At 47.1% G+C, this 25,841-nt stretch overlaps 1 protein-coding gene across 1 annotated transcript in view; it reads right to left on the reverse strand.

Moving 5' to 3' along the window:
• The window catches only part of map3k5 (mitogen-activated protein kinase kinase kinase 5), a 68,381-nt gene that overhangs the window by 12,481 nt on the left and 30,059 nt on the right, over positions 1-25,841 (reverse strand). Inside the window, exons 10-15 of the mRNA XM_058391656.1 lie at positions 25,663-25,816; positions 25,137-25,244; positions 6,641-6,693; positions 4,216-4,311; positions 4,039-4,120; positions 3,621-3,754 (exon numbers count right to left, since the gene is read on the reverse strand). Of these exons, the coding sequence (XP_058247639.1) occupies positions 3,621-3,754; positions 4,039-4,120; positions 4,216-4,311; positions 6,641-6,693; positions 25,137-25,244; positions 25,663-25,816 (627 nt within the window). The remainder of the gene's footprint in view (positions 1-3,620; positions 3,755-4,038; positions 4,121-4,215; positions 4,312-6,640; positions 6,694-25,136; positions 25,245-25,662; positions 25,817-25,841) is intronic.

Raw genomic sequence — 25,841 nt, forward strand, 5'->3', positions numbered from 1 at the left:
ATTAGGACAGTACTACAAACCTGTTCGGATTTGACCTCTCAAGCAAGATACCGTAATTCTTCACCAGTTTGATCAACTGTTTTTGACACTGAGCTGTATTCTCAGATGCTGTAACCCAAACTCACAGGCTATCCATGGACGCTGACATTCATTACATTCAAACATGTCATGAGGGTTAAAACCCTGCACCAGATCGTACAGGCAGTGATGGCTGAAGTAAGGGCTATTTAAAGGTTATTGGAGGTGGGGATATGATATTTCACCAGATATTGTCATTACAACCTCAGCTTTAGGTTGATATACACGCAATGTTCATTTGATCAGGAAAACCTTTACAACTGCACATTCATGCGGTTATCTAATCAGATCATTGTGTAGAAGCGGCAGTGTGTTTATGGAAATTTCTGACCATTCTTCTAGAAGCACATCCGTGAGGTCAGGCACTGATGTTCGGAGAAGAAGGCCTGACTCGCAGTCTCCACTCTAATTCATCCCGAAGGTGTTCTATCAGGTTGAGGTCAGGACTCCGTGCAGGCCAGTCAAGTTCCTCCACACCAAACTTATTAGCTTATTAGCTAGAATTAATGTTAACTAGATCCGTTCTTTCGCTTAATAAATAATCAATGCACAATAAATAGTGAATGTCTACTGTCTATATATTTCTATATATAAACATGTCTTAATTTTCAGCTGCCATATTTTCGAATAATAACTACTAATTCACGTACTGATGCACAGAAGCACTCAGACTTCAGCAGTGGAGCATCACAAGAACAAACTAATCTCACCAGAGTTATACTGGGCATAAAGCAGGTCAAAACCAACATGGTAGTGAGAGAGGATGATTAGTTTCATATTAGATTAGTGATATAATGCCATACATGAGCATAGTACAGTATAGTGTCCCAGATCTCAGGACTGAAGCGTGATTAGAGCAAATGAATTCCACTCTCATGTTTACCTTCCGATTACACACAGTGAAGTTAGTTAAAATCAGACAACCTCAATTTTTTGGCCATATAAAAAAAAACATGGTAAGACATGATTAGCCTTTCTGTTTTTTCATAGAAAAATTCACTGATGTCTGATTTTAGGGGACATTAGAGAGGGGAGGACGAATATTTGAGAGTGATTAGTTTCATCCTCTTACATTTCCTAGTATGGTACGATTGATGAGTATAGTACAGAACAGTAGCTCTGATTTCAGCTTTGTAGTGTGATTGCAGCAAAATAATCACACCCCTGCGCGTCTTGACCGCCCAATCACACACTGTGAATTCGGACAATGTCCATTTTTTGGCCAAAAACAGTAAGGGGTTAGTCTCAGTGTGTTTAAACAGAAAAATTCAGTTATCAGATTTTCACCAAATTCATACTGTGCATTAGGGAGGTGAAGACAAACACATGAGTGTGATTAGTTTCATCCTCTTACACTCTCAGGCTGTGATATAGTACAGTACAATATACACCAACCAGGCATAACATTATGACCTCCTGCCTAATATTGTGTTGCTCCCCCTTTTGCTGACCCGTCATGCACTGTGTATTCTGACACCTTTCTATCAGAACCAGCATTAACTTCTTCAGCAATTTGAGCAACAGTAGCTCGTCTGTTGGATCGGATCACACGGTCCTGCCTTCGCTCCCCACGTGCATCAATGAGCCTTGGCCGCCCATGACCCTGTAACCGCTTCACCACTGTTCCTTCCTTGGACCACTTTTAATAGATACTGACCACTGACCTCAAGGAAGTGTGGTCAGGGACCTCATCAAGACCAGCATCGGAGTGTGATTAACCTCATCACTACTACGTGTGAAATCCAGCAATTTCTGAAACACTCAAATCAGCCTATCTGTCTCCAACCTCCACAACATGGTTATCTATGCAATAATAGATAATAGAAGCTCTGTAGCTGCAGGATTTTCTGCACTGTGCTGCTGCTGCATGATTGTACAACTGGATAAATGCATAATAGAGCAGGTGATCTTTGCTGCATTACAATAAAGCAACAGGCAAAAAGAGACACGTGTTTGCTTTATGTGACCCTTTATTATCCTTACAAATGAGAACCAAGAGAAATAAATAGCAAGATAAAGGGAAATGAAGTTAGACAAATAAAAGGCTCATTTCTCTAATTGCACCCGCTCGTTTCCTTTCCTCATGTCTTTCTTCCTGTGACAAAATGAGGGAAGGATGTGAGGATGTGAGGATGTGAGGGTGGGATGTGAACAGAAAAGAAATCAACATCAAGCCAGAATTCTGCGAGGAAAGCATCCGTGTGAGCGTTATAGAGAATTAATTAATTCATTAATAATGATGATACTCATTGTTGCGGCTGAAACATCTAGCAATAAATATATTCAAAGATGACGATAAATGAAGCGATAAATTTTAAATGATAAAAGCTGCAAGGGTATAAATGAATAATTGAATAAAAGGTAATAAAAGGGAGCGCAGCAGCAGATCAGTAAGGAAAATGTCATGCATTTCTGTCATTATGACGATATTTAGTGCTCACAAAGAGAGCTTAAAGCCTGCACACACACACACACACACACACACACACACCCTACTGCCAACCTTCATGAGAGCACTTTAGGGTACTGTCAGTGTTGTTGCCTCCCACTAAAAGTAATTACATAACAGGAAGAGGAAGCTTACACAATCTCACGCTACGCACATCTACCAGATCTTTTTGAGAATTTTTTTTGTCTAGAATCGAAATAAACTGAAGTGTTCACGCCGTACAGAGACGGCCTCAAACTGCTGAGTCACATTAATACTCATCATTATCTCGTCTCTGGTTACAGCATAAACAAGACCAGGACAATAGATGTAAAAGGCCAGACGCATATCAGGAGAGGAAACATCCCACATCAGGGCTTCACAAAAAAAAAAAGAAATAAATAATAATAATCACATGTATGTGACAGAAATTTGTGTCTGAGTGCAAATGTGTGTGTGTGTTTGTGTGTGGACACAGCTCGGAATCAGCAGACAAACTTGTTAGCAGAACTGAAACATGAGGAAAACCTCTCAGAAGTTCATCCCGTTTATCAGAAAAGACGTTTCCTTCGGAGAAAAACCTCCATGTCCATGTCTGAAAATGTTTTGCAATAGGGGAAACATTAAAAAAAAAAGTGGAACTAGGTTTGATTTATTTATTTCAACCTAATTTAAAAAAAAAAAAGTTACACAGTTATATTATTTTATTGTTATTACAGTCATTTTATTATAAAATATTTTATTATATTATTTTATTGTTATTAGGGTCATTTTATTATAAAATATTTTATTATATTACTTTGTTATTAGAGTCATTTTATTATTTTAATATAAAATATTTTATTATATTTTATTGTTATTAGAGTCATTTTATTATTTTAATATAAAATATTTTATTTTATTTTATTTTATTGTTATTAGACTCATTTAAATCTCAGACACATTATGCTTATTTATAAATATATATTTTTTAATACAGTAAATTACACAATTTCCAACAGCACCATTTCACACCATTGTGAAAGTGTGTCATTATGCAAACCCACCCACTCACCCAAACACACACACACACACATACTTTCTTGCTACAGGTGAAGTGAGCCCTGTGTCCTACCTGCTGTCCCGCTCAGGAATCTCCTTGATGGCCAGTCGCACCTGGTTACTGAGGTCACGACCTGCATAGACGATGCCAAACGTGCCTTTACCCAGAATCACCCTCTCTCCACGCTCATCGTATTCGTAGTCATACTACACAGACACACACAATCACATGTGAGTGAGATTTTCATTTTTAAGGTTAATACACAATCCAAAGATTGAAGTTTTATTCATATATGTTTGAAGAAATTGTAGCACAACAAGCACGCACACATACACACACACACACACACACACGTCATGATTGAAAAAATGCCTCATCATTGTTGCTATTTATTAACCACACAACAGGCGGAATCCACCAGCAAGAATTTGTATAAATAAATGGATTACTGAATGAATAAGAGTGTGTGTGTGTGTGTGTGTGTGTACACCTCTAAAGTTTCAGAGTCACACTCTGTCTCATCTGGACCTTTCCAGGTTTCTTCAGTCAGACTGTTCACCAGCTCACAGAACCTGCAATACAAGAAGTGAATTAAACACAAACAAAAGTCAGTCGTTTTTCTACCTTGGCTTGATTTGCTTAGCAAAGTGTACACACACACACACACCTTTTGCAGTGTATCTCGGTGCAGAAGTATATCTGGAAGTCTTCGGAGTTGTTCAATACATAGAGGAAAGAGCTGCGTTCATCAAACTTGGAAATGCTGCATGAGAGAGAGAAAGAGGAAGAGAGAGAAAAGAAAGAGAAAAGGGAGAAAGACAGACAGAGACAAAGACAGAGAGAGAAGAGAGAGAAAGAGATAGCATTAAATACAGCAGTCCTCTAACATGTTTATGAAATTCCACCATTAGCTTTGGGGTTAATTTGTATGTCCTAAATACTCTTGTGACCTTGGCCCTGTTTGGATCAATTCCAAACTCTAATATTTCTCTGCTGGTTAGAACACAGACAGATGGACAGATGGACACAGACATAATGCTTCCATCGCCGCAGTAAAAACAATAGAGTGTCTGATCTTATCTGGAAATGTCTGGTGTGGCTGCAGGGTTTCATTCCAACCAAGCAGAAGCCACACCTCGACTGAGAGCCTGTATAACAGGTGGAATTGGATGAGTCTCCTTTGGGAATAAGATCAGACACAGCTGCATTAGACGCTCTGTGATTCTGATACAGCGAGGTGTCGACGTACTCAGGGACTTTTATAAAGCACATGTTCCACTTCATCACATTAAAAACAGGTAAGAAGAAACAGTGAAGGAGAAATTCTTTTCTGTGGAAGGAGTCTCCAGTGTCAGAGCTCTCTAAAATTATATATAAATTATAATTTCTAACTAACTAAAATATTTTCACATCAAATGTAATGATACATAAATAAAAAACAAGTCACTGCATTTTAACCCTTTTAACACTTTGTTTTGAAATGCAATCGTTGAGGTACAAGAGGACGCATTGATATAGTTCCTCTGCTTGCCTGCTCTCTCTTTCTTACACACACACACACACACACACACACACACACAGTTACAGTCACAGACACAAGGAGAACTATGCAGTCAACAAAGACCTCACTATTGCACTTCACCCAACACTCAAGGGACTTTCCTTTTGGTACTGTGTGTGTATGTGTGTGTATGTGTGTGTACGTGCGTATGCGCTCATTTGTGTGTGTTTGAAATAGAGCAGGCGAGCAGAGGGACTTCAGAACGTGTTAACCGGCTTGTGCAATGAACAACTGTTCATTTTGTGCCGTGATGAGAGTGGGAGAGACAAAGTGTGTGTGTGTGTGTATGAGTATCTGCCTTGTATTACACTCTAAGCCTCTTTTAGTGGACATTATTTCGTGGATGTTCCCTAGCAACCCTGACTCTGCTCTGACCAATCCCAGCGCTGCACTGAGACAGTCAGGCCTTGCAGGTGTCCTCCAGTCAGTTGGCAGAAAATAAACTAATCTGTACTCGACACACACTTCTCTGACCCGTTATCTCTTACTGGATACACACACTGTTATGTGGTCGGTTATCACATGTTTACCGCAAGTGGAATGCAAAAATCTTCTGAACAGAACCGCTTTAGAAATGTCAGAAACCTTTTCGTTGTTGTTGTTGTCAAGGCATGTAGGTGTATTATACGCTATATCATTTTCTGGATGGTTTTGATATGATTCACAATTTTTGCATTGTCTGAGACTTCCGTTGCCATGACAACCAAAAGGTCAAATCATTCGAAATGCAAAGGCAGAATGAAGTAAAATACGTGTTCACATGCACGCAACGGAGGTGGAGGTGTTGTTTATCAAGAACACGCTCGGTATAGACTTTTAATTCAAATATGTTACGGAGCTATGATGAATTCTCGCATCTGATTGGTCAGAAAGCGCCGATTTTTTTATGTCTGGCTACGTTTCAAATCACAGTGTGCTAGTTTTAGTTTAAATGACCATTTCAGTTCTAACAGCTGATTCACAGGGACAGCAGACACTCAAGATCATCTACATTAATAATAATAATAAATTAATAATAATAATTTAAAAACAATAAAACAATAATACATACATAAATAATAATAATTAAAAAATAATTAAAATAACAATAATAACATGATTAAATAAAAAAAATAAAAAATTTACAAAAACAGAACCTTTAGAATTTTTTTTCACACTAGTAAATATAACTATACGTTTATTAAATAAATAAAAAGAGAGGAGGAGGAATGAAATGGTTCAAAATGTGATCAGGAAAATAATAATAATTCACGACGTAAGTCCGCTTTACATCGGGTCACAACCACACTGATGTTTATCATTATTATATAACAGCATGAGATGTTTTATTCCATATAGTTGATGTAATATTAGAGATGGGTCATCCATCGCCACTCAGTGAACAGGACACGAGGGTTGCTGCTGTTGGCTGTAAGTGGCTACAAGAATAAATACAGAAGTGTAGGCTCTCATCCTACTCTGTTAGTGACCTCAGAGCTGCTCATGGCTCAACTTGTGTCTCATCTGAAATGTAAGATGACAGAGGACTCACCTCACGCCTCGCACTGACGCTGCACTGAAATTCCACTCATGGATCCCCTTATTCTGAAAGAGAGAGAGAGAGAGAGAGCAAAATGTTATATGATAATGGAACTTGCCCTTGCTCAGGTGTTTGTGTGTGTCATTTGCTGCATAAGAAGAACCAAGAGGAGAAATTATAATTCAGCCCACAGCAGAAAAGATGGGAGACTGAGAGAGAGGGGAAGAGTGTGTGTGTGTGTGTGTGTGTGTGTGTGAGTGAAAGAGTGAGATCTCTCACATAAGAGGGAAAAAATAATGAAAGCGGAAGGCAAACAATGATAACATTATATTATAAGGCACGTGTGTGTGTGTGTGTGTGGTTGCCTGCAGTAGAGACAAAATGATTGACAGTGCAAAAGAACAAGAAAGACAAACAGACAAAAGTAAGAGACAAACCATTATGATAATGCACTCACAATCAAACACATGGCAAACTTTTGTGAGTAGAAGAAAAAAAACAATAGCAAGAGATGTGTGAAGAAGAGAGAGAGAGAGAGAGAGAGAGAGAGAGAGAGAGAAGGAGACAAGGCAACAGCAGGAGTGTAATGAGTCAGTATTGAGAAGTAAGTGTCTGAAGGTCATTGAGTGCAAATTTCCTTCTCTCACACACACACACACACACACACACACACACAGAATGACGTAAATGCAGATCCCTGTCAGTAGCACACAGAATGATCTGGTTAAAGCTATCATAAATCAGGTGTTTGCAGTCACACTGTGATTGTCTCCCACAGTGCAGGTGTGTGAGGATGTGTACTGATTTTTTTATATTTTGCACGTATACAAATTTGCACAAGTAATCTGTTGGCCTGTGATTGCAACAACACCAGGAGAACGGTTTAATGCCATGTTTGATATTTTCATTTCATGTTCAGAATGAAGTTCTCCTTTCAATGGTGCTGAAATATGTTGATCAATTATCTTGAAACACCAAAAATGAATGAGTGAAGGAGTGAGTGAGTGAGTGAGTGAGTGAATGAGGGAGTGAGTGAGTGTGTGAGTGAGTGTGTGAGTGGGTGAGTGAGTGAGTGAATGAGGGAGTGAGTGAGTGAGTGAGTGAGGGAGTGAGTGTGTGTGAGTGAGGGAATGAGGGAGTGTGTGAGTGAGGGAGTGAGTGTGTGTGAGTGAGTGAATGAGGGAGTGTGTGAGTGAGGGAGTGTGTGAATGAGGGAGTGTGTGAGTGAGGGAGTGTGTGAGTGAGGGAGTATGTGAGTGTGAGTGAATGAGGGAGTGTGTGAGTAAGTGAGTGTGTGAGTGTGTGAGTGAGTGAGTGAGTGAGTGAATGAGGGAGTGAGTGTGTGAATGAGGGAGTGTGTGAGTGAGGGAGTGTGTGAGTGAGGGAGTATGTGAGTGTGAGTGAATGAGGGAGTGTGTGAGTGAGTGAGTGAGTGAGTGAGTGAGTGAATGAGGGAGTGAGTGTGTGAGTGAGTGAATGAGGGAGTGAGTGAGTGTGTGTGTGAGTGAATGAGTGAGTGAGTGTGTGAGTGAGTGAATGAATGAGAGAGTGTGTGAGTGAGTGAGTGAGTGAGTGAGTGTGTGTGAGTGTGAGTGAATGAGGGCGTGTGTGAGTGAATGAGAGAGTGTGTGAGTGAATGAGTGAATGAGGGAGTGAGTGAGGGAGTGAGTGAGGGAGTGAGTGAGTGTGTGAGTGAATGAGGGAGTGAGTGAGTGAGTGAGTGAGTGAGTGAGTGAGTGAATGAGGGAGTGAGTGAGGGAGTGAGTGTGTGAGTGAGTGAATGAGGGAGTGAGTGAGGGAGTGAGTGAGTGAGTGAGGGAGTGAGTGAGTGAGGGAGTGAGTGAGTGTGTGTGTGAGTGAGTGAGTGAGGGAGTGAGTGAGTGAGGGAGTGAGTGAGTGAATGAGAGAGTGAGTGAGGGAGTGAGTGAATGAGTGAATGAGGGAGTGAGTGTGTGTGTGAGTGAGTGTGTGTGTGAGTGAGTGAGGGAGTGAGTGAGTGAGGGAGTGAATGAGGGAGTGAGTGTGTGTGAGTGAGTGAATGGGGAGTGAGTGAATGAGAGAGTGAGGGAGTGTGTGAGTGAGTGAATGAGAGAGTGTGTGAGTGAATGAGTGAATGAGAGAGTGTGTGAGTGAGTGAGTGAGTGAGTGAGTGAGTGAGTGTGTGTGAGTGTGAGTGAATGAGGGCGTGTGTGAGTGAATGAGAGAGTGTGTGAGTGAATGAGTGAATGAGGGAGTGAGTGAGGGAGTGAGTGAGTGTGTGTGTGTGAGTGAATGAGGGAGTGAGTGAGTGAGTGAGTGAATGAGGGAGTGAGTGTGTGTGTGAGTGAGTGAGTGAGGGAGTGAGTGTGTGAGTGAGTGAATGAGGGAGTGAGTGAGGGAGTGAGTGAGTGAGTGTGTGAGTGAGTGAGTGAATGAGGGAGTGAGTGTGTGTGTGAGTGAATGAGTGAGTGAGTGAGTGAGTGAGTGAGGGAGTGAGTGTGTGAGTGAGTGAGTGAATGAGGGAGTGAGTGTGTGTGTGAGTGAGTGAGTGAGGGAGTGAGTGTGTGAGTGAGTGAATGAGGGAGTGAGTGAGGGAGTGAGTGAGTGAATGAGGGCGTGAGTGAGTGAGTGAGTGTGTGAGTGAGTGAATGAGGGCGTGAGTGAGTGAGTGAGTGAGTGTGTGAGTGAGTGAGTGTCTGAATGAGGGAGTGAGTGTGTGTGTGAGTGAATGAGGGCGTGAGTGAGTGAGTGAGTGAATGAGGGCGTGAGTGAGTGAGTGTGTGAGTGAGTGAGTGAATGAGGGAGTGTGTGAATGAGGGAGTGTGTAAATGAGGGAGTGTGTGTGTGAGTGAGTGAATGAGGGAGTGAGTGTGTGTGTGTGAGTGAATGAGGGAGTGTGTGAGTGAGTGAGTGAGTGAATGAGGGAGTGAGTGTGTGTGTGTGAGTGAATGAGGGAGTGAGTGAGTGAGTGAATGAGGGAGTGTGTGAGTGGGTGAGTGAGTGAATGAGGGAGTGTGTGAGTGAGTTAGTGAGTGAATGAGGGAGTGAGTGTGTGAGTGAGTGAGTGAGTGAGTGAATGAGGGAGTGAGTGAGTTAGTGAGTGAATGAGGGAGTGAGTGTGTGTGTGTGTGTGAATGAGGGAGTGTGTGAGTGAGTGAGGGAGTGTGTGAGTGAGGGAATGTGTGAGTGTGAGTGAATGAGGGAGTGAGTGAGTGAGTGAATGAGTGAGTGTGAGTGAATGAGGGAGTGAGTGTGTGTGTGAGTGAGTGAGTGAGTGAGTGAGTGTGAGTGAATGAGGGAGTGAGTGAGTGTGAGTGAATGAGAAAGTGTGTGAGTGTGAGTGAATGAGGGAGTGAGTGAGTGAGTGAGTGAGTGAGTGAGGGAGTGTGTGAATGAGGGAGTGTGTGAGTGAGGGAGTATGTGAGTGTGAGTGAATGAGGGAGTGTGTGAGTGAGTGAGTGTGTGAGTGAGTGAGTGTGAGTGAATGAGGGAGTGTGTGAGTGAGTGAGTGAGTGAGTGAGTGAGTGAGTGAGTGAATGTGTGAGTGAGTGAATGAGGGAGTGAGTGTGTGAGTGAGTGAATGAGGGAGTGAGTGTGTGAGTGAGTGAATGAGTGAGTGAGTGTGTGTGTGTGAGTGAATGAGGGAGTGAGTGTGTGTGTGTGAGTGAATGAGGGAGTGAGTGAGTGTGTGTGTGAGTGAATGAGGGAGTGAGTGAGTGAGAGTGAGTGAATGAGGGAGTGAGTGTGTGAGTGAGGGAGTGAGTGAATGAGGGAGTGAATGAGGGAGTGAGTGTGTGTGTGTGTGAGTGAATGAGGGAGTGTGTGAGTGGGTGAGTGAGTGAGTGAGTGAATGAGGGAGTGTGTGAGTGAGTGAGTGAATGAGGGAGTGAGTGTGTGTGAGTGAGTGAGGGATTAAGTGTGTGTGAGTGAGTGAATGAGGGAGTGAGTGAATGAGAGAGTGAGGGAGTGTGTGAGTGAGTGAATGAGAGAGTGTGTGAGTGAATGAGTGAATGAGAGAGTGTGTGATTGAGTGAGTGAGTGAGTGAGTGTGTGTGTGTGTGAGTGAATGAGGGCGTGTGTGTGTGAGTGAATGAGAGAGTGTGTGAGTGAATGAGGGAGTGAGTGAGTGAATGAGGGAGTGAGTGAGGGAGTGAGTGAGTAAATGAGGGAGTGAGTGAGTGAGTGAGTGAATGAGGGCGTGAGTGAGTGAGTGAGTGAGTGTGTGAGTGAGTGAGTGAATGAGGGCGTGAGTGAGTGAGTGAGTGAATGAGGGCGTGAGTGAGTGAGTGAGTGTGTGAGTGAGTGAGTGAATGAGGGAGTGTGTGAATGAGGGAGTGAGTGTGTGTGAGTGAGTGAATGAGGGAGTGAGTGAGTGAGTGAGTGAATGAGGGAGTGAGTGTGTGTGTGTGAGTGAATGAGGGAGTGAGTGGGTGAGTGAGTGAATGAGGGAGTGTGTGAGTGAGTTAGTGAGTGAATGAGGGAGTGAGTGTGTGTGAGTGAGTGAGTGAGTGAGTGAATGAGGGAGTGAGTGAGTGAGTGAGTGAGTGAGTGAATGAGGGAGTGAGTGTGTGTGTGTGTGAGTGAATGAGGGAGTGTGTGAGTGAGTGAGTGAGTGAGTGAATGAGGGAGTGAGTGTGTGTGTGAGTGAGTGAATGAGGGAGTGTGTGAGTGAGTGAGTGAGTGTGTGTGTGAGTGAATGAGGGAGTGAGTGAGTGTGTGTGTGTGTGTGAATGAGGGAGTGTGTGAGTGAGTGAGTGAGTGAGTGAGTGAATGAGGGAGTGAGTGTGTGTGTGAGTGAATGAGGGAGTGTGTGAGTGAGTGAGTGAGTGAGTGAGTGAGTGTGTGTGTGTGTGAGTGAATGAGGGAGTGTGTGAGTGGGTGAGTGAGTGAATGAGGGAGTGTGTGAGTGGGTGAGTGAGTGAGAGAGTGAATGAGGGAGTGTGTGAGTGAGTGAGTGAATGAGGGAGTGAGTGTGTGTGTGAGTGAGTGAGTGAATGAGGGAGTGAGTGTGTGTGTGTGTGAGTGAATGAGGGAGTGTGTGAGTGGGTGAGTGAGAGAGAGTGAATGAGGGAGTGTGTGAGTGGGTGAGTGAGTGAGGGAGTGTGTGAGTGAGTGAGTGAATGAGGGAGTGTGTGAGTGTGTGAATGAGGGAGTGTGTGAGTGAGTGAATGAGGGAGTGTGTGAGTGAGTGAGTGAATGAGGGAGTGAGTGTGTGTGAGTGAGTGAATGAGGGAGTGAGTGAATGAGGGAGTGTGTGAATGAGAGAGTGTGTGAATGAGAGAGTGAATGAGAGAGTGTGTGAGTGAGGGAGTGTGTGAGTGTGTGTGAACGAGGGCGTGTGTGAGTGTGAGTGAATGAGGGCGTGTGTGAGTGAATGAGTGAGTGAGTGTGTGAGGGAGTGTGTGAGTGTGAGTGAATGAGGGAGTGAGTGAGTGAGAGTGAATGAGGGAGTGAGTGAGTAAATGAGGGAGTGAGTGAGTGAGTGAGTGAATGAGGGAGTGAGTGAGTAAATGAGGGAGTGAGTGAGTGAGTGAGTGAGTGAGTGTGAGTGAGTGAATGAGGGAGTGAGTGAATGAGGGCGTGTGAGAGTGAATGAGAGAGTGTGTGAGGGAGTGTGTGAGTGAATGAGTGAGTGAGTGTGTGAGGGAGTGTGTGAGTGTGAGTGAATGTGGGAGTGAGTGAATGAGGGCGAGTGAGTGAGTGAATGAGGGAGTGAGTGAGTAAATGAGGGAGTGAGTGAGTGAGTGAGTGAGTGTGAGTGAGTGAGTGAGTGAGTGAGTGAATGAGGGCGAGTGAGTGAGTGAGTGAGTGAGTGAGTGAGTGAATGAGGGAGTGAGTGAGTGAGTGAGTGAGAGTGAGTGAGTGAATGAGGGCGAGTGAGTGAGTGAGTGAGTGAGTGAATGAGGGAGTGTGTGAGTGAGTGAGAGTGAATGAGGGAGTGAGTGAATGAGGGCATGAGTGAGTGAGTGAGTGAGTGAATGAGGGAGTGTGTGAATGAGGGTGTGTGTGAGTGAGTGAGTGAGGGAGTGAGTGTGAGTGAGTGAATGAGGGAGTGTGTGAGTGAGTGAGTGAGTGAATGAGGGTGTGTGTGAGTGAGTGAGTGAGTGAATGAGGGAGTGAGTGAGTGAGTGAATGAGGGAGTGAGTGAGTGAGTAAATGAGGGAGTGTGTGAGTGTGTGAGTGAGTGAGTGAGTGAGCGAGCGAGTGTGAGTGGATGAGGGAGTGTGTGAGTGAGTGTGTGAGTGAGTGAGTGAGTGAGTGTGTAAGAGTGAGTGAGTGTGTGTGTGTGAGTGAGTGAGTGGATGAGGGAGTGAGTGAGGAAGTGTGTGAGTGAGTGAGTGAGTGAATGAGGGAGTGAGTGTGTGTGAGTGAGTGAGTGTGTGAGTGGATGAAGGAGTGTGTGAGTGAGAGAGTGTGAGTGAGTGAGTGAATGAGGGAGTGTGTGAGTGAATGAGGGAGTGTGTGAATGAGGGAGTGTGTGAGTGGGTGAGTGAGTGAGTGAGTGAGGGAGTGTGTGAGTGGGTGAGTGAGTGTGTGTGTGTGTGTGAATGAGGGAGTGTGTGAGTGAGTGAGTGAATGAGGGAGTGTGTGAGTGGGTGAGTGAGTGTGTGTGTGTGTGTGTGTGTGTGTGTGAATGAGGGAGTGTGTGAGTGAGTGAGTGAATGAGGGAGTGTGTGAGTGAGTGAGTGAGTGAGTGAATGAGGGAGTGTGTGAGTGAATGAGGGAGTGTGTGAGTGAGTGAGTGAGTGAGTGAATGAGGGAGTGTGTGAGGGAGTGAGTGAATGAGGGAGTGTGTGAGTGGGTGAGTGAGTGAGTGAGGGAGTGTGTGAGTGGGTGAGTGAGTGAATGAGGGAGTGTGTGAGTGGGTGAGTGAGTGTGTGTGTGTGTGTGTGAATGAGGGAGTGTGTGAGTGAGTGAGTGAGTAGGTGAATGAGGGAGTGCGTGAGTGAGTGGGTGAGTGAATGAGGGAGTGTGTGAGTGAGTGAATGAGGGAGTGTGTGAGTGTGTGTGTGTGTGTGAGTGAATGAGGGAGTGTGTGATTGAGTGGGCAAGTGAATGAGGGAGTGTGTGAGTGTGAGTGTGTGTGTGTGTGAGTGAATGAGGGAGTGCATGAGTGAATGAGTGAGTGTGTGTGTGAGTGAGTGAGTGAATGAGGGAGTGTGTGAGTGAATGAGGGAGTGTGTGAATGAGGGAGTGTGTGAGTGGGTGAGTGAATGAGGGAGTGTGTGAGTGGGTGAGTGAGTGTGTGTGTGTGTGTGTGTGTGTGTGAATGAGGGAGTGTGTGAGTGAGTGAGTGAATGAGGGAGTGTGTGAGTGGGTGAGTGAGTGTGTGTGTGTGTGTGTGTGTGTGTGTGAATGAGGGAGTGTGTGAGTGAGTGAGTAGGTGAATGTGGGAGTGCGTGAGTGTGTGTGTGTGTGTGTGAGTGAATGAGGGAGTGTGTGAGTGAGTGGGTGAGTGAATGAGGGAGTGTGTGAGTGTGAGTGTGTGTGTGTGTGAGTGAATGAGGGAGTGCATGAGTGAATGAGGGAGTGCATGAGTGAATGAGGGAGTGTGTGAGTGAGTGAGTGAGTGAATGAGGGAGTGTGTGAGTGAATGAGGGAGTGTGTGAGTGAATGAGGGAGTGAATGAGGGAGTGAGTGAGTGAATGAGGGAGTGTGTGAGTGAATGAGGGAGTGAATGAGGGAGTGTGTGAGGGAGTGAGTGAATGAGGGAGTGTGTGAGTGGGTGAGTGAGTGAGTGAGGGAGTGTGTGAGTGGGTGAGTGTGTGTGTGAATGAGGGAGTGTGTGAGTGTGTGTGTGAATGAGGGAGTGTGTGAGTGGGTGAGTGAGTGAATGAGGGAGTGTGTGAGTGTGAGTGTGTGTGTGTGTGAGTGAATGAGGGAGTGCATGAGTGAATGAGTGAGTGAGTGAATGAGGGAGTGTGTGAGTGAGTGAGTGAATGAGGGAGTGTGTGAGTGAGTGAGTGAGTGAGTGAGTGAATGAGGGAGTGTGTGAGTGAATGAGGGAGTGAATGAGGGAGTGAGTGAGTGAATGAGGGAGTGTGTGAGTGAATGAGGGAGTGAATGAGGGAGTGTGTGAGGGAGTGAGTGAATGAGGGAGTGTGTGAGTGGGTGAGTGAGTGAGTGAGGGAGTGTGTGAGTGGGTGAGTGTGTGTGTGAATGAGGGAGTGTGTGAGTGAGTGAGTGAATGAGGGAGTGTGTGAGTGGGTGAGTGAGTGTGTGTGTGTGTGTGTGTGTGTGTGTGTGTGAATGAGGGAGTGTGTGAGTGAGTGAGTGAGTGAGTAGGTGAATGAGGGAGTGCGTGAGTGAGTGGGTGAGTGAATGAGGGAGTGCGTGAGTGAGTGGGTGAGTGAGTAGGTGAATGAGGGAGTGCGTGAGTGAGTGGGTGAGTGAATAAGGGAGTGCGTGAGTGAGTGGGTGAGTGAATGAGGGAGTGTGTGAGTGTGAGTGAGTGTGTGTGTGTGAGTGAATGAGGGAGTGTGTGAGTGAGTGAATGAGGGAGTGTGTGAGTGTGAGTGAGTGTGTGTGTGTGTGTGTGTGTGTGAGTGAATGAGGGAGTGTGTGAGTGAGTGGGCGAGTGAATGAGGGAGTGTGTGAGTGAGTGGGTGAGTGAATGAGGGAGTGTGTGAGTGTGAGTGAGTGTGTGTGTGTGAGTGAATGAGGGAGTGAGTGAGTGAGTAAGTGAATGAGGGAGTGCATGAGTGAATGAGTGAGTGGGTGGGTGAGTGAGTGAGTGAGTGAGTGGGTGGGTGAGTGGGTGGGTGAGTGAGTGAATGTGTGAGGGAGTGTGTGAGTGAGTGTGTGAGTGAGTGGGTGGGTGAGTGAGTGAATGTGTGAGGGAGTGTGTGAGTGAGTGTGTGAGTGAGTGGGTGGGTGAGTGAGTGAATGTGTGAGTGAGTGTGTGAGTGAATGAGGGAGTGTGTGAGTGAGTGAGTGAGTGAAGGAGTGAGTGAGTGAGTGAATGTGTGAGGGAGTGTGTGAGTGAAGGAGTGTGTGAGTGAAGGAGTGAGTGAGTGAATGTGTGAGGGAGTGTGTGCGTGAGTGTGTGAGTGAGTGTGTGAGTGAAGGAGTGTGTGAGTGAAGGAGTGAGTGAGTGAATGTGTGAGGGAGTGTGTGCGTGAGTGTGTGAGTGAGTGTGTGAGTGAATGAGGGAGTGCGTGAGTGAGTGAGTAAGTGAATGAGGGAGTGTGTGAGTGAGTGGGTGAGTGAATGAGGGAGTGTGTGAGTGAGTGAATGAGGGAGTGTGTGAGTGTGTGTGTGTGTGTGAGTGAATGAGGGAGTGTGTGAGTGTGTGTGTGTGTGTGAGTGAATGAGGGAGTGTGTGAGTGAGTGAGTAAGTGAATGAGGGAGTGTGTGAGTGAGTGGGTGAGTGAATGAGGGAGTCTGTGAGTGAGTGAATGAGGGTGTGTGTGAGTGTGAGTGAGTGTGTGTGTGTGTGTGTGTGTGTGAGTGAATGAGGGAGTGCGTGAGTGAGTGAGTGAGTGGGTGGGTGAGTGGGTGGGTGGGTGAGTGAGTGAGTGAGTGAATGAGGGAGTGTGTGTGTGTGAGTGAGTGTGTGTGTGTGTGAGTGAATGAGGGAGTGTGTGAGTGAGTGGGTGAGTGAATGAGGGAGTGTGTGAGTGAGTGGGTGAGTGAATGAGGGAGTGTGTGAGTGAGTGAGTGAGTGAATGAGGGAGTGTGTGTGTGTGAGTGAGTGTGTGTGTGTGAGTGAGTGGGTGAGTGAATGAGGGAGTGTGTGAGTGAGTGAGTGAGTGAATGAGGGAGTGTGTGTGTGAGTGAGTGTGTGTGTGTGAGTGAGTGTGTGTGTGTGTGAGTGAATGAGGGAGTGTGTGAGTGAGTGGGTGAGTGAATGAGGGAGTGTGTGAGTGAATGAGGGAGTGTGTGAGTGAGTGTGTGTGAGTGAGTGAATGAGGGAGTGTGTGAGTGAGTGAATGAGGGAGTGAATGAGGGAGTGTGTGCCTGAGTGTGTGAGTGAGTGTGTGAGTGAGTGCGTGAATGTGTAAGGGAGTGTGTGCGTGAGTGTGTGCGTGAGTGTGTGAGTGCGTGAATGTGTGAGTGAGTGAGTGTGTGAATGTGTGAGTGAGTGAGTGAGTGAGTGAATGAGGGAGTGAGTGTGTGTGAGTGAGTGAATGAGGGAGTGAGTGAATGAGAGAGTGAGGGAGTGTGTGAATGAGGGAGTGTGTGAGTGAATGAGAGAGTGTGTGAGTGAGTGAATGAGAGAGTGTGTGAGTGAATGAGAGTGTGTGTGAGTGAGTGAGTGAGTGAGTGAGTGAATGAGGGAGTGTGAGAGTGAGTGAGTGAATGAGGGAGTGTGAGAGTGAGTGGGTGGGTGGGTGAGTGAGTGAATGAGGGAGTGTGTGAGTGAGTGAGTGAGTGAAGGAGTGAGTGAGTGAAGGAGTGAGTGAGTGAAGGAGTGAGTGAGTGAATGTGTGAGGGAGTGTGTGCGTGAGTGTGTGAGTGAGTGCGTGAATGTGTAAGGGAGTGTGTGAGTGAGTGCGTGAATGTGTGAGGGAGTGTGTGAGTGAGTGCGTGAGTGTGTGAGTGAGTGTGTGAATGTGTGAGTGAGTGAGTGTGTGAATGTGTGACGGAGTGTGTGAGTGAGTGAAGGAGTGAGTGAGTGAAGGAGTGAGTGTGTGAGTGAGTGAGTGAGTGAGTAAGTGAGTGTGTGAGGGAGTGTGTGAGGGAGTGTGTGAGGGAGTGAGTGAGGGAGTGAGTGAGGGAGTGAGTGTGTGAGTGAGTGTGTGAGTGAGGGAGTGTGTGAGTGAGTGAAGGAGTGAGTGAGTGAGTGAAGGAGTGAGTGTGTGAGGGAGTGAGTGAGTGAGTGAGTGTGTGTGTGTGTGTGTGTGTGTGTGAATGAGGGAGTGTGTGAGGGAGTGAGTGAATGAAGGAGTGTGCGAGTGAGTGAATGAGGGAGTGAGTGAGTGAATGAGGGAGTGTGTGAGTGAATGAGGGAGTGTGTGAGTGAGTAAGTGAGTGAGTGAATAAGGGAGTGTGTGAGGGAGTGAGTGAGTGAGTGTGTGTGTGTGTGTGTGAATGAGGGAGTGTGTGAGGGAGTGTGTGAGAGAATGAGGGAGTGAGTGAGTGAGTAAGTGAATGAGGGAGTGCGTGAGTGAGTGGGTGAGTGAATGAGGGAGTGTGTGAGTGAGTGAATGAGGGAGTGTGTGAGGGAGTGTGTGAGTGAATGAGGGAGTGAGTGAGTAAGTGAATGAGGGAGTGTGTGAGGGAGTGTGTGAGTGAATGAGGGAGTGTGTGAGGGAGTGTGTGAGTGAATGAGGGAGTGAGTGAGTAAGTGAATGAGGGAGTGTGTGAGTGAGTAAGTGAATGAGGGAGTGTGTGAGGGAGTGTGTGAGTGAATGAGGGAGTGTGTGAGGGAGTGTGTGAGTGAATGAGGGAGTGCGTGAATGTGTGAGGGAGTGTGTGAGTGAGTGAGTATGTGAGTGAGTGTGTGAGTGCGTAAATGTGTGAGGGAGTGTGTGTGAGTGTGTGAGTGAATGAGTGAAGGCATGAGTGAGTGAGTGAGTGAAGGAGTGAGTGAGTGGGTGAGTGAGTGAGTGTGTGAGGGAGTGAGTGAGTGAGTGTGTGAGTGAGTGAGTGAGTGTGAGTGAGTGTGTGAGGGAGTGAGTGTGTGAGGGAGTGAGTGTGTGAGTGAGTGAGTGAGTGAGTGTGTGAGTGAGTGTGTGAGGGAGTGTGTGAGGGAGTGAGTGAGTGAGTGTGTGAGGGAGTGAGTGAGTGAGTGAGTGAGTGTGTGAGTGAGTGTGTGAGGGAGTGAGTGAGTGAGTGAGTGTGTGAGTGAGTGAAGGAGTGAGTGAAGGAGTGAGTGAGTGAGTGTGTGAGTGAGTGAGTGAGTGAATGTGTGAGGGAGTGAGTGCGTGAATGTGTGAGGGAGTGAGTGTGTGTGTGTGTGAGTGAGTGCGTGAGTGAGTGCGTGAATGTGTAAGAGTGTGTGAGTGAGTGCGTGAGTGAGTGCGTGAATGTGTAAGAGAGTGTGTGAGTGAGTGCGTGAATGTGTGTGTGAGAATGAGGGAGTGTGTGAGGGAGTGAGTGAAGGAGTGAATGAGGGAGTGTGTGAGTGGGTGAGTGAGTGTGTGTGTGTGAATGAGGGAGTGTGTGAGTGAGTGAGTGGGTGCGTGAGTGAGTGGGTGAGTGAATGAGGGAGTGTGTGAGTGAGTGAATGAGGGAGTGTGTGAGGGAGTGTGTGAGTGAATGAGGGAGTGAGTGAATGTGTGAGGGAGTGTGTGTGAGTGTGTGAGTGAATGAGTGAAGGCATGAGTGAGTGAGTGAGTGAGTGAAGGAGTGAGTGAAGGAGTGAGTGAGTGAGTGAGTGAAGGAGTGAGTGAAGGAGTGAGTGAGTGGGTGAGTGAGTGAGTGGGTGAGTGAGTGAGTGAATGTGTAAGAGAGTGTGTGAGTGAGTGCGTGAATGTGTGAGGGAGTGAGTGCGTGAATGTGTGAGGGAGTGAGTGTGTGAGTGTGTGAGTGAGTGCGTGAGTGAGTGCGTGAATGTGTGAGGGAGTGAGTGTGTGAGTGTGTGAGTGAGTGCGTGAGTGAGTGCGTGAATGTGTAAGAGAGTGTGTGAGTGAGTGCATGAATGTGTGAGGGAGTGAGTGTGTGAATGTGTGAGGGAGTGTGTGAGTGAGTGTGTGAGTGAGTGAGGGAGTGAGTGTGTGAATGTGTGAGGGAGTGTGTGAGTGAGTGAGGGAGTGAGTGTGTGAATGTGTGAGGGAGTGTGTGAGTGAGTGTGTGAGTGAGTGTGTGAATGTGTGAATGTGTGAGGGAGTGTGTGAGTGAGTGTGTGAATGTGTGAGGGAGTGGGTGTGTGAATGTGTGAGGGAGTGTGTGAGGGAGTGTGTGTGTGAGTGTGTGAGTGTGTGAGGGAGTGTGTGAGTGAGTGTGTGAGTGGGTGAGTGAGTGTGTGTGTGTGAATGAGGGAGTGTGTGAGTGAGTGAGTGGGTGCGTGAGTGAGTGGGTGAGTGAATGAGGGAGTGTGTGAGTGAGTGAATGAGGGAGTGTGTGAGGGAGTGTGTGAGTGAATGAGGGAGTGAGTGAATGTGTGAGGGAGTGTGTGTGAGTGTGTGAGTGAATGAGTGAAGGCATGAGTGAGTGAGTGAGTGAGTGAAGGAGTGAGTGAAGGAGTGAGTGAGTGGGTGAGTGAGTGAGTGGGTGAGTGAGTGAGTGAGTGAATGTGTGAGGGAGTGTGTGAGCGAGTGCGTGAATGTGTAAGAGAGTGTGTGAGTGAGTGCGTGAATGTGTGTGTGAGAATGAGGGAGTGTGTGAGGGAGTGAGTGAAGGAGTGAATGAGGGAGTGTGTGAGTGGGTGAGTGAGTGTGTGTGTGTGAATGAGGGAGTGTGTGAGTGAGTGAGTGGGTGCGTGAGTGAGTGGGTGAGTGAATGAGGGAGTGTGTGAGTGAGTGAATGAGGGAGTGTGTGAGGGAGTGTGTGAGTGAATGAGGGAGTGAGTGAATGTGTGAGGGAGTGTGTGTGAGTGTGTGAGTGAATGAGTGAAGGCATGAGTGAGTGAGTGAGTGAGTGAAGGAGTGAGTGAAGGAGTGAGTGAGTGGGTGAGTGAGTGAGTGGGTGAGTGAGTGAGTGAATGTGTAAGAGAGTGTGTGAGTGAGTGCGTGAATGTGTGAGGGAGTGAGTGCGTGAATGTGTGAGGGAGTGAGTGTGTGAATGTGTGAGGGAGTGAGTGTGTGAGTGAGTGTGTGAATGTGTGAGGGAGTGAGTGTGTGTGTGTGTGAGTGAGTGCGTGAGTGAGTGCGTGAATGTGTAAGAGAGTGTGTGAGTGAGTGCATGAATGTGTGAGGGAGTGAGTGTGTGAATGTGTGAGGGAGTGTGTGAGTGAGTGTGTGAGTGAGTGAGGGAGTGAGTGTGTGAATGTGTGAGGGAGTGTGTGAATGTGTGAGGGAGTGTGTGAGGGAGTGTGTGAGTGAGTGTGTGAGTGAGTGTGTGAATGTGTGAATGTGTGAGGGAGTGTGTGAGTGAGTGTGTGAATGTGTGAGGGAGTGGGTGTGTGAATGTGTGAGGGAGTGTGTGAGGGAGTGTGTGTGTGAGTGTGTGAGTGTGTGAGGGAGTGTGTGAGCGAGTGTGAGTGAGTGGGTGAGTGAGTGTGTGTGTGTGAATGAGGGAGTGTGTGAGTGAGTGAGTGGGTGCGTGAGTGAGTGGGTGAGTGAATGAGGGAGTGTGTGAGTGAGTGAATGAGGGAGTGTGTGAGGGAGTGTGTGAGTGAATGAGGAGTGAGTGAATGTGTGAGGGAGTGTGTGTGAGTGTGTGAGTGAATGAGTGAAGGCATGAGTGAGTGAGTGAGTGAGTGAGTGAAGGAGTGAGTGAAGGAGTGAGTGAGTGGGTGAGTGAGTGAGTGGGTGAGTGAGTGAGTGAATGTGTGAGGGAGTGTGTGAGCGAGTGCGTGAATGTGTAAGAGAGTGTGTGAGTGAGTGCGTGAATGTGTGAGGGAGTGAGAGCGTGAATGTGTGAGGGAGTGAGTGTGTGAATGTGTGAGGGAGTGAGTGTGTGAGTGAGTGTGTGAATGTGTGAGGGAGTGAGTGTGTGAGTGTGTGAGTGAGTGCGTGAGTGAGTGCGTGAATGTGTAAGAGAGTGTGTGAGTGAGTGCATGAATGTGTGAGGGAGTGAGTGTGTGAATGTGTGAGGGAGTGTGTGAGTGAGTGTGTGTGTGAGTGAGGGAGTGAGTGTGTGAATGTGTGAGGGAGTGTGTGAGTGAGTGTGTGAGTGAGTGTGTGAATGTGTGAATGTGTGAGGGAGTGTGTGAGTGAGTGTGTGAATGTGTGAGGGAGTGGGTGTGTGAATGTGTGAGGGAGTGTGTGTGTGAGTGTGTGAGTGTGTGAGGGAGTGTGTGAGTGAGTGTGTGAGTGAGTGAGAGAGTGAGGGAGTGAGTGTGTGAGTGAGTGAGAGAGTGAGGGAGTGAGTGTGTGAATGTGTGAGGGAGTGTGTGAGTGAGTGAGGGAGTGAGTGAGTGAGTGAAGGAGTGAGTGAGTGAGTGAGTGAGTGAAGGAGTGAGTGAGTGAGTGAAGGAGTGAGTGTGTGAGGGAGTGAGTGAGTGAAGCAGTGAGTGAGTGAGTGAAGGAGTGAGTGAGTGAAGCAGTGAGTGAGTGAGTGAAGGAGTGAGTGTGTGAGGGAGTGAGTGAGTGAGTGAAGGAGTGAGTGAGTGAAGGAGTGAGTGAGTGAAGCAGTGAGTGAGTGAGTGAAGGAGTGAGTGTGTGAGGGAGTGAGTGAGTGAGTGAAGGAGTGAGTGTGTGAGGGAGTGAGTGAGTGAAGCAGTGAGTGAGTGAGTGAAGGAGTGAGTGAGTGAAGGAGTGAGTGAAGGAGTGAGTGAGTGAGTGAAGGAGTGAGTGAGTGAAGGAGTGAGTGAGTGAGTGAAGGAGTGAGTGAGTGAAGGAGTGAGTGAGTGAGTGAGTGAGTGAGTGAAGGAGTGAGTGAAGGAGTGAGTGAGTGTGTGAGGGAGTGAGTGAGTGAGTGTGTGAGGGAGTGTGTGAGGGAGTGTGTGAGGGAGTGTGTGAGGGAGTGTGTGAGGGAGTGTGTGAGGGAGTGTGTGAGTGAGTGAGTGAGTGAGTGAGTGAGTGTGTGAGGGAGTGAGTGAGGGAGTGTGTGAGGGAGTGTGTGAGTGAGTGAGTGAGTGAGTGAGTGTGAGTGAGTGTGTGAGGGAGTGAGTGTGTGAGGGAGTGAGTGTGTGAGTGAGTGAAGGAGTGAGTGAGTGTGTGAAGGAGTGAGTGAGTGAAGGAGTGAGTGAGTGAGTGAGTGAGTGAAGGAGTGAGTGAAGGAGTGAGTGAGTGTGTGAGGGAGTGAGTGAGTGAGTGTGTGAGTGAGTGTGTGAGGGAGTGAGTGAGTGAGTGTGTGAGTGAGTGTGTGAGTGAGTGTGTGAGTGAGTGTGAGTGAGTGTGTGAGGGAGTGAGTGTGTGAGGGAGTGAGTGAGTGAAGCAGTGAGTGAGTGAAGGAGTGAGTGAGTGGGTGAGTGAGTGAGTGAGTGAGTGAATGTGTGAGGGAGTGTGTGCGTGAGTGTGTGAGGGAGTGTGTGAGTGAGTGAGTGAGTGAGTGAGTGAGTGAGTGAGTGAGTGTGTGAGGGAGTGTGTGAGTGAGTGAGTGAGTGAGTGAGTGTGTGAGGGAGTGAGTGAGTGAGTGAGTGAGTGTGTGAGTGAGTGTGTGAGGGAGTGAGTGAGTGAAGCAGTGAGTGAGTGAGTGAAGGAGTGAGTGAGTGGGTGAGTGAGGGAGTGTGTGCGTGAGTGTGTGAGGGAGTGTGTGTGAGTGTGAGTGAATGAGTGAAGGCATGAGTGAGTGAGTGAGTGAGTGAAGGAGTGAGTGAGTGAGTGAGTGAGTGAGTGAGTGAGTGAATGTGTGAGGGAGTGTGTGCGTGAGTGTGTGAGGGAGTGAGTGCGTGAATGTGTGAGGGAGTGAGTGCGTGAATGTGTGAGGGAGTGAGTGTGTGTGTGTGTGAGTGTGTGAGTGAGTGCGTGAGTGAGTGCGTGAATGTGTAAGAGTGTGTGAGTGAGTGCGTGAGTGAGTGCGTGAATGTGTAAGAGAGTGTGTGAGTGAGTGCGTGAATGTGTGAGGGAGTGTGTGAGTGAGTGTGTGAGTGTGTGAGGGAGTGTGTGAGTGAGTGTGTGAGTGTGTGTGTGTGAATGAGGGAGTGTGTGAGGGAGTGAGTGAAGGAGTGAATGAGGGAGTGTGTGAGTGGGTGAGTGAGTGTGTGTGTGTGAATGAGGGAGTGTGTGAGTGAGTGAGTGGGTGCGTGAGTGAGTGGGTGAGTGAATGAGGGAGTGTGTGAGGGAGTGTGTGAGTGAATGAGGGAGTGAGTGAATGTGTGAGGGAGTGTGTGTGAGTGTGAGTGAATGAGTGAAGGCATGAGTGAGTGAGTGAGTGAGTGAAGGAGTGAGTGAGTGAGTGAGTGAAGCAGTGAGTGAGTGAGTGAGTGAGTGAGTGTGTGAATGTGTGAGGGAGTGTGTGAGTGAGTGAGTGAGTGAGTGTGTGAAGGAGTGAAGGAGTGAGTGAGTGAAGGAGTGAGTGAGTGAGTGTGTGAGGGAGTGTGTGAGTGAAGGAGTGAGTGAGTGAAGGAGTGAGTGAAGGAGTGAGTGAGTGAAGGAGTGAGTGAAGGAGTGAGTGAGTGAGTGAGTGAGTGAAGGAGTGAAGGAGTGAGTGAGTGAAGGAGTGAGTGAGTGAAGGAGTGAGTGAAGGAGTGAGTGAAGGAGTGAGTGAGTGAAGGAGTGAGTGAAGGAGTGAGTGAGTGAAGGAGTGAGTGAAGGAGTGAGTGAGTGAGTGAAGGAGTGAGTGAAGGAGTGAGTGAGTGAAGGAGTGAGTGAAGGAGTGAGTGAAGGAGTGAGTGAGTGAAGGAGTGAAGGAGTGAGTGAAGGAGTGAAGGAGAGTGACGGAGTGAGTGAAGCAGTGAGTGAAGGAGTGAGTGAGTGAGTGAAGGAGTGAGTGAAGGAGTGAGTGAGTGAAGGAGTGAGTGAAGGAGTGAGTGAAGGAGTGAGTGAAGGAGTGAGTGAGTGAGTGAAGGAGTGAGTGAAGGAGTGAGTGAGTGAAGGAGTGAGTGAAGGAGTGAGTGAGTGAGTGAAGGAGTGAGTGAAGGAGTGAGTGAGTGAGTGAAGCAGTGAGTGAAGCAGTGAGTGAAGGAGCGAGTGAGTGAGTGAAGGAGTGAGTGAAGGAGTGAGTGAGTGAAGGAGTGAGTGAAGGAGTGAGTGAGTGAAGGAGTGAGTGAAGGAGTGAGTGAGTGAGTGAAGGAGTGAGTGAAGGAGTGAAGGAGTGAGTGAAGGAGTGAAGGAGTGAGTGAAGGAGTGAGTGAAGGAGTGAGTGAAGCAGTGAGTGAAGCATTGAGTGAGTGAGTGAAGGAGTGAGTGAGTGAGGGAGTGAGTGAGTGAAGCAGTGAGTGAGTGACTGTGTGAGTGAGTGTGTGAATGTGTGAGGGAGTGAAGGAGTGAGTGAAGGAGTGAGTGAACGAGTGAGTGAAGGACTGAGTGAAGGAGTGAAGGAGTGAGTGAAGGAGTGAAGGAGTGAGTGAAGGAGTGAAGGAGTGAGTGAAGGAGTGAGTGAAGGAGTGAGTGAGTGAGTGAGTGAAGGAGTGAGTGAGTGAGTGTGTGAGTGAAGGAGTGAGTGAAGGAGTGAGTGAGTGAAGGAGTGAGTGAAGGAGTGAGTGAGTGAGTGAGTGAGTGAGTGAGTGAGTGAAGGAGTGAGTGAGTGAAGGAGTGAGTGAGTGAGTGAGTGAAGGAGTGAGTGAAGGAGTGAGTGAGTGAGTGAGTGAGTGAGTGAGTGAGTGAGTGAAGGAGTGAGTGAAGGAGTGAGTGAGTGAGTGAGTGAGTGAGTGAAGGAGTGAGTGAAGGAGTGAGTGAAGGAGTGAAGGAGTGAGTGAAGGAGTGAGTAAAGGAGTGAGTGAAGGAGTGAGTGAAGGAGTGAAGGAGTGAGTGAAGGAGTGAGTGAAGGAGTGAGTGAAGGAGTGAAGGAGTGAGTGAGTGAAGGAGTGAGTGAAGGAGTGAGTGAAGGAGTGAGTGAAGGAGTGAAGGAGTGAGTGAAGGAGTGAGTGAGTGCTCACTTTATCATCAGGAGCCACGTGCCAGATGGAGAGTGTGTTCTGTTCCACGTCATTGTTGATAGACAGGTAAGACGGCTGGTAGACTTTAGTGGGCTCCAGAATCAAAACCTGTTACAAATACACAATTCAACTTTAATTAATGCATTAATAAATAAAAAAGCATGAACTTGCTAACACAGTTTTGGACCGCAGCGCTAGCTGTAACATCAGCATGAGGTTTACGTTAGCACACTCGTTCTAATAGGATACTGTTTCTATAGCAACATTCATGTGTGGACTTTAGTGTCCCTTCTTCTGCCCAGTGTCTTGTAACAGTCACAGGGCTTTATAAATTTATTAATTAATAAATTAAAAAATAAATAATCGGTTCAGAGCAAACAAGCTGCATTTTTTTCTCTCATTAACATGACTTAACAAGAACTAACTTTTAATAATTACAAAAGTTTCAGACTTTTAGAGCCTGTGTGTGTGTGTGTGTGTGTGTGTGTGTGTGTGTGTGTGTGTGTGTTACAGGGAACAGACGTACAGGGAAGCGGACAGATGATACATCCTTTTTCGTCGCCTCTACCAGGAAGTCCATCCAAAAATCCACTAGTTCCTGTTTAGGTCCTGGCGGCTCAGTTGATGGTTTCTTAAAGTGCTGATAGATTAGAATGGTCTCAACTAGTGAGCAGAGATACCTGAAATGCACACACACACACAAAC

The sequence above is a fragment of the Hemibagrus wyckioides genome, linkage group LG06 (assembly GCF_019097595.1).
Source record: "Hemibagrus wyckioides isolate EC202008001 linkage group LG06, SWU_Hwy_1.0, whole genome shotgun sequence".
In the NCBI taxonomy this organism is placed as follows: Eukaryota; Metazoa; Chordata; class Actinopteri; order Siluriformes; family Bagridae; genus Hemibagrus; species Hemibagrus wyckioides.